Source organism: Pholis gunnellus, assembly GCF_910591455.1.
Source record: "Pholis gunnellus genome assembly, chromosome: 5".
Taxonomy (NCBI): Eukaryota; Metazoa; Chordata; class Actinopteri; order Perciformes; family Pholidae; genus Pholis; species Pholis gunnellus.
The window spans coordinates 13,696,655-13,708,340 of NC_136531.1; the positions used below are offsets into that span (position 1 = coordinate 13,696,655).

Genomic DNA, 11,686 nt, shown 5'->3' on the forward strand with positions numbered 1-11,686 from the left:
CGCTAACTTTCAAAGTCCTTCGCTCGCTCCCGATCTGTGCCGTTTGAATGCGTTCACCGTGAATTTCAGCATAGAGGTGCACTAACATCTGAGTGTCTGCTGACTTTACCGCAGCGATGTCCAGTAGTCTCCATTCCTCCACCGCTGCCAGCGAGCAACGGACTTTCAAAATAAAAAAGAACGAATTAAGTATTTTTAGCATGCATAATAATCCTTTGAGTATACTTAATTTAGCCACATCTCCAGACAGGGTACTACAAGACCTGCTTAGAATTAGTGTGGTATTGAATTAGGATGCAGCAAATTTGACCATAACAAATTGTATTTGTTTGTATGTCATGAGGAATCTGTTTTATAAAACAAAAGTGCATTTTAAGTAAGTTGTCAGCACACATGAATCAAGAAGAAAGTCGGGGAAAAGAAAATAAGTAATCATGTGATGGAGATCACATTGTTTGGCTACAATATACTATAGAAAAAGGTGCTGTTTATGTGATTATGCAGGCGACAAGCTGTAAGGTTTTGAATGGGAGTGAAACCTCACAGACCTCAAGACTGTTCTAAATTGCAAAATGAGGAAGTGGCAAAGGAATAACGTCATCTGAAATATGATCACATTGACCTGGCACAAGATATGAACAGCTCAAATGTGCTGCAGTTTGCCCTTTTTTCAGTAACTGAACAAAGAAAAGGTGGATGAGTTACATGATGAGTACATGAATGATTAAGATACTGAATGATTAAGAAATGACTTTTTTTTTTGTCTTTGCTGCATTAATTGTTGGGACAATGTCACTAGAAACAACCTTTATGTATGTTACTAACCTTTCATCATTCAAATATACTGTAAATGTACCAATGAACCACATATCAGTTAGATTCCATACTGGCAACTGGATGTAAAAAAGGGATTAAGTTATTTGTATTACTTTTTCACAAGTCTTTATTTTATAACATTAACACATCACACTCAATAATTACTGTATTTCATTCAAAGCATATAAGAATGGACACATTAAAACATAAGACTGCAAACAGTAAAGCATAAAATAATGCAAACATTAAAGCATAAGAATGCAAACAGTACAATAAAATGAGCTCTCATGCTCCTCCGGTCGTCACTTATCTAATCTTTCTTCTCAGGACGTCTCCCGCTATGGCTCTTGTGTGCGTGCTTCAAGCTCTTGCGACAGCCTGTGCAGCGCCCCCTGGTGCTGAGGGAACTCCTCACACACGCGGTGCACGATGGTGTTGACGGCGTGCACACGCTCCATCTGGCTCTGCAGAGCAGCGTCAACAGATCCGCTGGTGGACGAAGCCTTGTAGCTGCCCTCACACACGCCCTGCAGCTTCTTGGCGCGGCTCTGTAGAGCAACTAAGTGGACTAGGTTCTAGAGGACGGGGGGAAAACCCATGAGCAGTTATTTCAGGTATTCTTGGCATGTGGGAGTGGATTCTGTAAGTGGAAAGTGTGACGCTCAAATCGGTAGTTCCCCAGCCATGATTACAGGGCCCGGTGCATGTTTCAATTCTGAATTGAGACACGTACCAGCATTTTAGATAAAGATTAGATTAGATTTAAAGACAGTGAAGAGTAAATCACACACACACACCAGCTTAATCTACAAATATTATGAAATTTCAAAGCTCATTTACAGTATATTTAGCATGTGTTGTAAGGCAGTACACTACAGTATGTGCCCCTTACCTTATCTTTTGTGTCTTGGAGATTTCCAAATTCAGGATCAAGGACGCAACTGGTGCTGCAGAGTTGTATCAGTTGCTGCTTCTGCTGTGCGAGCCTGTTGCTCAGACTCTCCTGGCTCTTCCGCAGCTCCCCGATCACCTGATCACGCTCTGCCACATGCTAAAGACGTACATACTGCATATAAGACAATTGTGCGACATGCCTCAGGCATGTATGCAGGTATGGAAAAGATCATCGTCCCCTACCTTTTGTGTGTCCCGGAGCTTGCGCTGCAGGTGCTGTGTGATGCGGTTCAACTCGACCTTACTAGTCCGTCTGCGGTGGGCAGAGTGGTGGGCGACGACCTCGCTGTGCAGGACAATGGTCTCCCTTCGCGCCACGGTTGCTTCACTCTCCCTCAACAATCGCTCCTGATGCTTCATCAGCTGGTTGAGTCGCACCTGCACAGACACGCACGTTTAATGAACGGAGTCCAGAGGTATTAAAACATTGTTAAAAACATGAATAGAAGCATAACAATCATTACCAAGGCACCTTATTAATTTGAACTTTTAAGTTACTTAGGAGGCCATTCATGTTTTGCTTCACTCAAACCACATACTATGGTATTGTTTGGGATTGGGATGCTGTTTTACCGTAAAGACATTTTAATACCTCAGATGAGGAAGGTCCTAAAAACAGTGGTGATGAATGAAATAAAAAGAAGGAAAATGATGAATTTATTTTGACATATCTGATACGTTTGCTGAGATTCGACAGTCAGCATTACATAATTAAAAATATGTGCAGTAGATTAAAATGGATTACTAACATTACAACCAAACTCTTCTTCACTTCCCTGGAGTCAACGAGCAACGAGCAATTGGCCCAGTCCGAACGGCCTCACGCCTTCAGACAACTGCACTACCATAAAGGCTAAAAAGTTAAACTATTATATTTCCAATACATGTTTTTTATTTTTAGGTAATAACATTGATTTCTCATCACTTCCAAACCCAACAAAAAGAGGCTGATTTATATCTAAAGCATGTCATTAGTACAGGAAGTAATCAATCTGTAACTTAGCTACTTGATCTGTGTGTGTGCTGTGTTCCTATTGCTGTTGCAACTAACTAGCAAAGATACATAATTGAGAAAAAAAACACTACGATTTTGAGAGTATTTTTTGTTTGAAAGGTGTAGCATGTGTGGTATAATATCCAAATGTCTCACTCAAAGCATGGGGCCTTTTTCTTTCGGTCAAGATACCCCCCTCTGTCAATAAGTCAGCCGTCACATGTTACTGCCCTAATGTACGTACAATACGTGTATGCACATACAAAAGTAGATGACAACTCAATATGTCATCTACTTTTCTGTTTACCTTCTCTTTGTATAATCATATTGTGTGCAATGTGTTTACCTCCATACGGTGTATCTCAGCCTTCATCATCTGAACATCTCCCACCTCGTCCAAAACTGAACGAGTCTCTTTTATAAGCTGGGTCTTCTTCTCCCATAACATAATCTGCCGCCTGCCACACACACACACACAAAACAAAAGCACACAACAAAAGACGCATGTAAAAGCCAGTACCCAATATGTGTGTTTGAATTTGTTAAGTGCAGTTGTATGAGGTACTTATCCATACTTTGTGTATTACCAGGAAATGGCAGTCGGCATGGGAAGCTAAGCAAAGCATACAACCATACTTAAAAGGAATCAGTCCATCCCTTTAATGTAGAGTTGAAAAATTACAAAACCAGACTCATGTGAAATGTCATTAACTGAGTGATTTCATTCCAATACATATTAGGTATTATTTATTGGAAAACAATTGTCTTGATATTTATGAATAAACTAAAATACCCTTGAGGTTACTGTTTGCTAAGCAGCAATCATAACAATATACTATCATAATGTTCTCTTGCCTGAAGCCAGCAGGGATTTATAAGAGTAGGAACATATATTTCTGTTCAATAAAACACAAGGGAATAAAATTAATCAAGCTGTTTTCTATAGAGACATAAAAGCATAAACTCATCTTAAACAAACGTGACTGACTTCGCCTCCACCAGAGTGTTGAGGAGTCTCTCTTTTTCCTCCTGGGTGTTCTCGTGTTTCATACGCATCTTGATCGCCTCTCGCTCTGCCTCCTAAACACATGTTATCACGGTTAATTATCCTTTACTAATACAAATGGAAGAGAAGAGGAATCAAACAATCGATGGCGTGCCTTAAGACTGTGGAGCGCATCCGCCTCCATCAATGCATGCTGCTGCTGGAGCGCCTGGCTGAGCTCTCTGTTCTTGCTCAGCAGGGTCTTGAGCTTCAGCAGGTCTCCGTTCAGGATCTTCATGTTCTTGTCCAGCTCCGTCCCCTCACGGTGCTCTACTTTAATCTGACCTGGTGGGGTCACAGAAAACATACAGTATTTCCTGACAACTGACTATGACTGACTGACATGGACCCGTGTACCTATCTGTTTATGTATGTGCTTCTTTATAACTACATTACATACTCTCCAAGCATATTTTCTTCTGCTGCATGACAGTGTACTCTATCTGCAATTTGAGCACGTCCCTGCTGTTGGTCTCTATCTCCTGGCTCAGTCCTACTAGAGTCCTCTGCCGTTTCATCCAGAGCTGCTGGTCACTCTTGATATTCGCTGCGATCTCCTCGATCTGAGTCGTCAATGCCGCCATCTTGATTTGCAGAGGACTCAGGTCTTCAGTCTGGGAATGAAGACACACAAATCACAAAGGCAGCATGTTGAGATAGTTTCTGATGAACTTATATTTCACATAAACAACAGACAACCAGGCTTTACTGCCCCCCCCCCCCCCCCCCCCCCCCCCAAAAAGCTCTCACCCCAGTTTTTTCTGTGATTTCACGGATCCTTTTGTTATATATGGAGATGGTATCTTGCTTCTGCCCGATGAGAGTACCAAAGGAAGAGATCTTAGCCTGGTTGATTGTCAGTGACTCGGTGCACTTTGCGATCTCCTCATCGAGGCCCTCCTGGGTGAGTGTCAGGCTGTCCAGATGTTGGCCGACCTCGCTGCTCTGCAGTCCCATCGCCACTACGTCATTCTCCAACTGGCACAACTGAGAGAGCTAAAAGGGAGGAAAAGACGACGAGCAGGTCAAATATGTAATATCGTTATCCTTAGCATATTTCATGAAATGTAATATTACAATTGTCTATCTTCAGCACTGCATACTCTTTGCCATTCACTCTAGTTCCACAACTGTATGGACGTCCTTTAACAAAGACAAGCCCCGTTTTAAAATGAAGATCTAAAATATGCTGTAGATATTAGATGATATGATAATGTTGATGAAAACATGATCGCTCATGTGTATATGGAAAGACTCTCTGGAAAGGGACTTTGGTGGAAAGATCTTTGCTATCAGAGTGTTATGAACCTTTGGACTCAACGATGGTCAACCTCCTTACGAAGCTTTCCCATGGCCTGAAACCATCAGGGGTCTGCAACCTTTTATGATGCATCACTGCATCAAAAGGCAACGTGCACAGCAACATTTTCTAAAAATCCATTTTCTCGGATAATCAGGATATTGTGATTATATATGAGAGGACTTTACAAGAAGGCTGGCGTCCTTATGCAAGCGTCCACATGCGAGTTGAGATCATTAACCCTGCCAGCTTCCAATCTTGTTCATCAGTAATAAACTTCTCATCGTTACCTTCTGCTTCTTCAGCGCGGCTATCTTGCCGGTGAGCCGCTGCGAGTACTTGGCAGCGTTGTTGTGAGTGAGCTCCTGCTGGATGTGGGTCATGATCTTTTCCTCCGACTCCAGACGCAAATTGCCCTCTTTCTCCAACTGCCTCCTCTGATCGTTCACCTCAACATGGTGGGCGCCGATGTCCTAGATGCAGGAAAATAAATGGCGAGCCGAAATGGTTTCAGAAGGAGGAAGAAGAAGGTAGGAAGACATTGTGACGAGCTGTGAAGAGAGAAGATTTTGTCCTCTAGCTACCTTAGAGAGCCTGGTGAGGGTGAGCTCCGTCTCCCTCAGAGTGCGGAGGCTGGTGCTGTAGTGGGCCTGCAGAGCCTCTTGCTGGGCCTGCTTCTGACTGATCAGCTTTGTGGATGTGGCCCCGTCCGTCTGGGACTCCTTCAGCTGCATAGTTAGTGTCTCACTTCGCTCTTGCTCTTCAATGATGGATCTCTCGTAATCTTCAATCTCTCTGTCCATCAAAAACACCTGGTGCTCAACGGTGCTGATGGAAACAAGGGCAGCAGTAAAGAATGAATAGATGCAGATTTCATTTTAATCTCAGGTTAATAATGTGTGTCCTGCAAATGTTGATCCTCATGCAGGAAGAGATATGAGAACAAATGTTCGTATCGATGACTTGTTATTATTTAGTTACCCATTGATTTCTGGAATCCATCAACGTTTTCTTATTTTTTGCTCTTCTCTTAGGTAAGAGAACATTTTATGACAGCATACTTAAAGAGATAAGGCTTCTTTTCACAGTCCGCAAATTGTTTGTCCAACAAAAGGAAACCCTTGGATGATATTGCGTCCGAATGGCTTACGGGCTGCTCGTTAATGTTTGTTGATTTTCCAGTACTGACACTCTTTAAAATGTTAAAAAAAATGTTTACTTTTTAAGTATCTCAATTTAACTATTGCTGAGTTTCTTCTTCTTCTTCTTACAACCATTTTTTTGGGCTGCATCGCTCCAATTTTTGGGCATGTGCCAAAGTATTTGCACACTGCCCTCTTATTGTTTAGCCGGTGTTACCTCTGCTGATAAAACACAGACGCCTCCAACTTATGATCAAGTGGGATTCATCATTCAGCACCCCTGGGTAAGAGCAGGTTTGGATGGTTAAGAAAGTGTGATGCATTTGGAGTTGACGTTTCTTATTCTTTTCTCTGAACCCAAAATTAGAGAGAATGTTTGCAGCATGGGGCCCGTTGTGTTTGATTTAGCCTGAAAAGCAGAGGCTGAGGCAAACCAACAATCTATCACTGCAGACCAGTGGCAGGCCGTGCATTTTATACCTGAGCCTTCACTGCTGAAATACCACCTTATAACCACATGATGGCGCCACAGCTAGGGTTATTATTCGTTTCTTGGGCTGTAACTATATAACGTTACGTATTCGTATTAAACCGTTCGGTACGAGGCTTACAAACCGAACAATACGTTTGAATAATACTAGTGCATTTAGAAAATGCAGAAGCTTAAATTGTGGAAAATTATTAAATTATAAAATAGCTATAACTGTAATTCTGTTTAGGCCAGCAGAGAAGGCTTTGCAGGCCTGACGGCCCACCACTGCTGCAGACTGACACCACGATGCTGTCCATGAATCATGTCTCCTGTAGGGACACGTTGTTACTCACATGTAAGTTGGGATTTGCATCAGGACATTTGAAGTGTATCGGTAGCCTATTCACATTCAGCCTCTCCTTGCCCACACTCTTACCGCATGGCCTCTTGCATGGCGCTGAAGGCCTCGTCTCGTTTCCTCATGCCCACGAGGCAGCTGCTCCACTGCCGCAGCAGCTGTTTACGCGCTATCACCAGAGACTCCATCTCCATCTCAGCCTGCACACAAACATGAATGCACTTGTGTGACTAATATTGTATATATACATCAACAACACTCATAGAATATGAGAATATGCATAGTATATCTATATAGTAAATATGACATTTTCAACCATGACATCCCAATTTTTATAAATTTGGTAAGAAATATCAATATTAAGAGCAGCATTGATGCGGTTCATACCCTTTAGTTTATACCCTATACTATAATATAGTTACCTCAGAGTGAGCCTCTTTGGCTGCCTGTGTCTCCTCTGCTTGAGCTTTGGCCTGGGCCTCATACAAGGCTATCTGCTGCGTCTGCCTCTCCTTCTCCTTTGTTAGACGCTCCACATATAAATCCTAATGACACAGGAGTGTTTTCAATCAATAACAGTAAATGTAGTAATGATAGTTCCTAATAATACAGTCAAGACTTTGAAAGATCTGCAGGAGCCTGCCCACCTGCTTCAACTTCTGTTCCTCAGCCTGGTTCTTCACAGCTCTCGCTTTGCCTCTGGCATTCTTCGTGGCTTTGACATTTGAGCGCAGATCTTCACTGACTCCTTGTGTGAAGGTGAGCTGCAGCATCAGGTCGTCTGTCTTCGCTTGTAACTGGGACACTATGGAGAAGATACACAGGACTCAACAAGGACATAATGGAAACATGGACTGAGACTGGTGCTGAAACAATAACTGTACAGCTCTACCACTTTAAAAACAGATGTATTTTCAGGATTTCATATTTTCTATTGTAAATTTGACTGTTATTATTATGTCAGTTTAATTTTGCACTGTTGATTTTTATGCACCAAATCGCCAAGACAAATTCCTTGTATGTGTGCAAACCTACTTGGTAATAAAACTGTTTCTGATTCTGAAATAATTTTACTGTGCTGTGACAAGGATGAAGCGTCAATTCAAATAACAATAGGTTAAACCTGAAACCTAAATTTGATTTAAGATAGTTTATAGTTTAAGAATGTAATCGAGCTTTGAACTGAGGAAAAGTGTAATGATGATAGATCAAAATCTAGACCCATGTGTTTCAATCCACATGGTTTCTACAAAGACTATCAAGTCCTGCAGCTGTATCCCTTTTCGGAGATTGAGTTACCATCATGAGCAAAGCAAGTGAGGTTATAATAGACTCAAACTCTATGCTCTTGGGTGTGTCTATACTTCTGTGCCTGAACAATGCCGCACAGACAAATGCTTATTGCCGACTCTTTTCAGACCAAATGGCAAATCAGTCTTCACCATTGGCTTTGGCTTTGGCGTTTTGGTTGGTAATCCTGGAATGCTGGCTCTTCATTGCCTCCAGCTGATCTTGTGTCTGTTGATGTTTGGCTTCAGCCTGTGCCTTAGCGTGATGACGGTCATCCAGTCTGGTCCGGAGTTGGGCCAGCTTCTCCTGAACCCTGAACATCTCAACACCTAGCTCCAGTTGGTGTTTGGCATCTGCCTTCACCATTGCACGCTGAAGCAGTGGGAGAGAGAATACAGACTCTGATTCCTTTAGTCACACACACACACACACACACTCTGGGTCAAAGACATTTTGCTCCAATTATTGATATTTGGGGATTTCATCGGGCTATTATTATCCATCATTTGTATGCTTGATATCAAAATAAATAATGTTTTTTTTTCATTTATATACAAGTCAACAGCACCATCTTCTAGACATATTGAGATCCTACAGATGTTAAGTCAGGGAAACTTTACCTGTTTGTTTTTATGAACCACATGTTCAATACCAGCCGCGACAGCAATGCTGGCATTGTTTTTTTTGTTATTGTTGAGTGTGTCATCATGACAAAAACGCCCTGAAGACACCTACTGCAGCGGGAACTACCACAGAGGAGGTTTTGAGTACTTTGCCAGACGTTTCTATTTCTGCAGACAGATTTTGTCACAGCGATAGCGTAACGACGGTGCAAGATGCAGTCACAACCTTTACAGGTGTGTAATTGAGATCCAAATAAAGGCTGGGTTTGAAGATGGGTGTGGTCCGAGCAAGGGGGCCGGAAGTATTGAGGGGGGGGTGGGAAGTAACAGAACAGTAGCCAACCTTTTTGTTCAGTTCCAGGTTGATCCTTTCCAGTTGCTTTCTGAGCTGAATGTTGAGAGCAGTTTGATGCCTTTTGACCAGGGGCTGCCAAAAGATTACATATTACAACATTAACATAGCTTTAGAGGGCCGGGCTGCTGATACGTGAGCACACTGTGTATTTATTGGAAAGTACAACCTAGCTTTTAAGCGGTACCAATGTACCGAATTCACACACACAGGTGAGACACCATTATTCTCTTTTAGGAGCAATGAGGCAAAATCTATTCATTTAATAAATACTGATTGAATAAATATTGAAGGAGAAGCAACAGACATGTTCAGGGTCCAGAACAATTAACTCGTGGTCCTCTCTCTCCTCTTCCTCGTCCTCCAACAGCGTTTCTCGATCCTCCATGTCTTCTGATATGTTAAGTGTTAACGGCGCTTGAGCTGCATTTCCTTGCACTAAAACACAGAAAAGAGATTCTTTAAAGTTTATTAAAACTTTTACAGACTTTTATTTTAATGAAAATCTTTGCGATTATTACTTTAACCAAATGTAAAATATATAAATATTGCTCAGTAATATAGAACTTGTAAATAAGTTCTTGGAAGTATTTTTTGTCCGTCTTCAACCGTCTTCTAAATATTATTTCTGTTTTTTTCTCCATGTACTCACCCACGCCCTTGTTATTCTTTTTTATTGCAAATGTGTTTAACAAGGCAGTTAATGAAGGCGCTGTAATCTTACGGCACAGTATCTTGCCCTTGGACAATAACGTTTTGTGTATTAAATTAAAATGTATTCCAAGATAGTGATGGTTCTGTGGACTCAGGAATCCTAAACAAACCAGCCATAATGAGCAGTCTTACTTACTGTATGTAAATTGTACTGATTTATGTGCTTGACTTGCCTCAGGATGATACATGATATTGTATTGAACAGTGCTATGCTGCATCATACCGTGTTGCTTTGGACTCAACAGTAACTTACAAACATCTGCACCACTGTGGTCAGGGTGAGGCTGGAGGGCCGGGTCCTCAGGCTCTGGTCCTGGCTGATTTTGTGAGCCACAGATAGAAAGCACATATAAAGGTTTTTGACATGCATTACATGGACACATTTTAGACTTTTACAGGAACTGGCCACCGCTGTCCTATAGGACTAACATTGTACAGTATAATGGGCTTGATCTCATTGTTAACTTCTATTATGTGCACCCAAAAACAAAGACTACAAGTGCAACATCACACCTGTGGACAAAAGATTAAATAAATATTCCCTTGTCTCCACAATAAGTTGATAAAGGAGAAAGAAGTGAAAAATGAAACGCTAGAGCATAGCTCGACTCTTGTTTATTCCTGACAGATATACCTCTTGAGCAGGTGGAGCGGACGCCTCACTGTCCTCTGCTGCTTTGTCATTTCCATCCTCAGTTTGTCTGTAGCTTCCTTCCCTCACCTCCTTCCCTCCTCCCTCACCTTCAGCGCTCTGCATTGTACCTGTGATGACGAAAAAGAGGTCTGACGATGGCTACTTCAGCAGACTGTTTTAACACGTAACGCTAATGTTAGCCGTTTGTGCGAGCTATTTTTTCTTCTTCTCCAACTGTTACAACTTAACGTATTATGTCCATTAACATCTTCTATTTTGTTGTTGTTGATATTTTCACTTGAACACAGTAGAAAACCCGTCTTCCGTATCTATGTGGTACAGAAAAATAGAAAAACCTCAAAGCGAATAACTCACATTAAGTTAACCAACGGTAGCCCAACGGTAACTTGTAGCTAGTTATAACGGTCAAACCTTGAAACAATGTCGCGTGAGCTAACGGTTAATACACCTTGAAACAATGTCGCGTGAGCTAACGCTCGACGTGTAACTTAGTTACAACAGTCGTAGCTACTTAACGAATGAAAGAAATACTACGTATATCTGTATAAAATCCAAACAATACTTTTCCTTTAATTTTGACAATACTTACCACCTTACAGTATCACTGATAAACCAGCACACTGGCAACCGTTGCTTGGCAACAGTAAACATCCGTAGGAGGAGGAGTAGAAGCAGTGCTCACCATCCCGCGTGCATTACCGTTACCGCCATTGTAATGGTCAGCTGTGTGTATTTGATATCAACCTTTCTGGTTGAATCTAGTGCAACGTTACCAAATGATTTTGGTTTCCTAGGGTTTGCTAAACTCCAAAAGCATTTAAGACAGAACTGGAAGGCAGAGTTTTATAGTCTACATAGTTAGTACTTCACCCCGTGAAGTATATTCAAGTAGTGTACTCTACTCCACTACGTTGTGACACTTTCAAATTACAGAGAGTTATAAGGAACTCTAAATCCAGCTTTTAAACAGA

The 11,686-nt window shown here is 41.7% G+C and overlaps 1 protein-coding gene across 1 annotated transcript; it reads right to left on the reverse strand.

The window, feature by feature from the left end:
* Positions 1 to 1,154: 1,154 nt before the first annotated feature.
* Positions 1,155 to 10,443, reverse strand: ccdc40 (coiled-coil domain 40 molecular ruler complex subunit; the record flags this gene model as incomplete). Its single annotated transcript, XM_079160006.1, has 17 exons — positions 1,155 to 1,391; positions 1,709 to 1,867; positions 1,954 to 2,148; positions 3,111 to 3,222; positions 3,753 to 3,844; positions 3,925 to 4,094; positions 4,210 to 4,423; positions 4,560 to 4,805; positions 5,400 to 5,582; positions 5,694 to 5,937; positions 7,160 to 7,281; positions 7,504 to 7,626; positions 7,729 to 7,886; positions 8,524 to 8,743; positions 9,338 to 9,421; positions 9,654 to 9,784; positions 10,314 to 10,443. The coding sequence occupies 17 exons, from the start codon at positions 10,441 to 10,443 to the stop codon at positions 1,155 to 1,157; spliced, it is 2,820 nt and encodes a 939-aa protein (XP_079016132.1).
* Between the last annotated feature and the right edge of the window lie 1,243 nt (positions 10,444 to 11,686).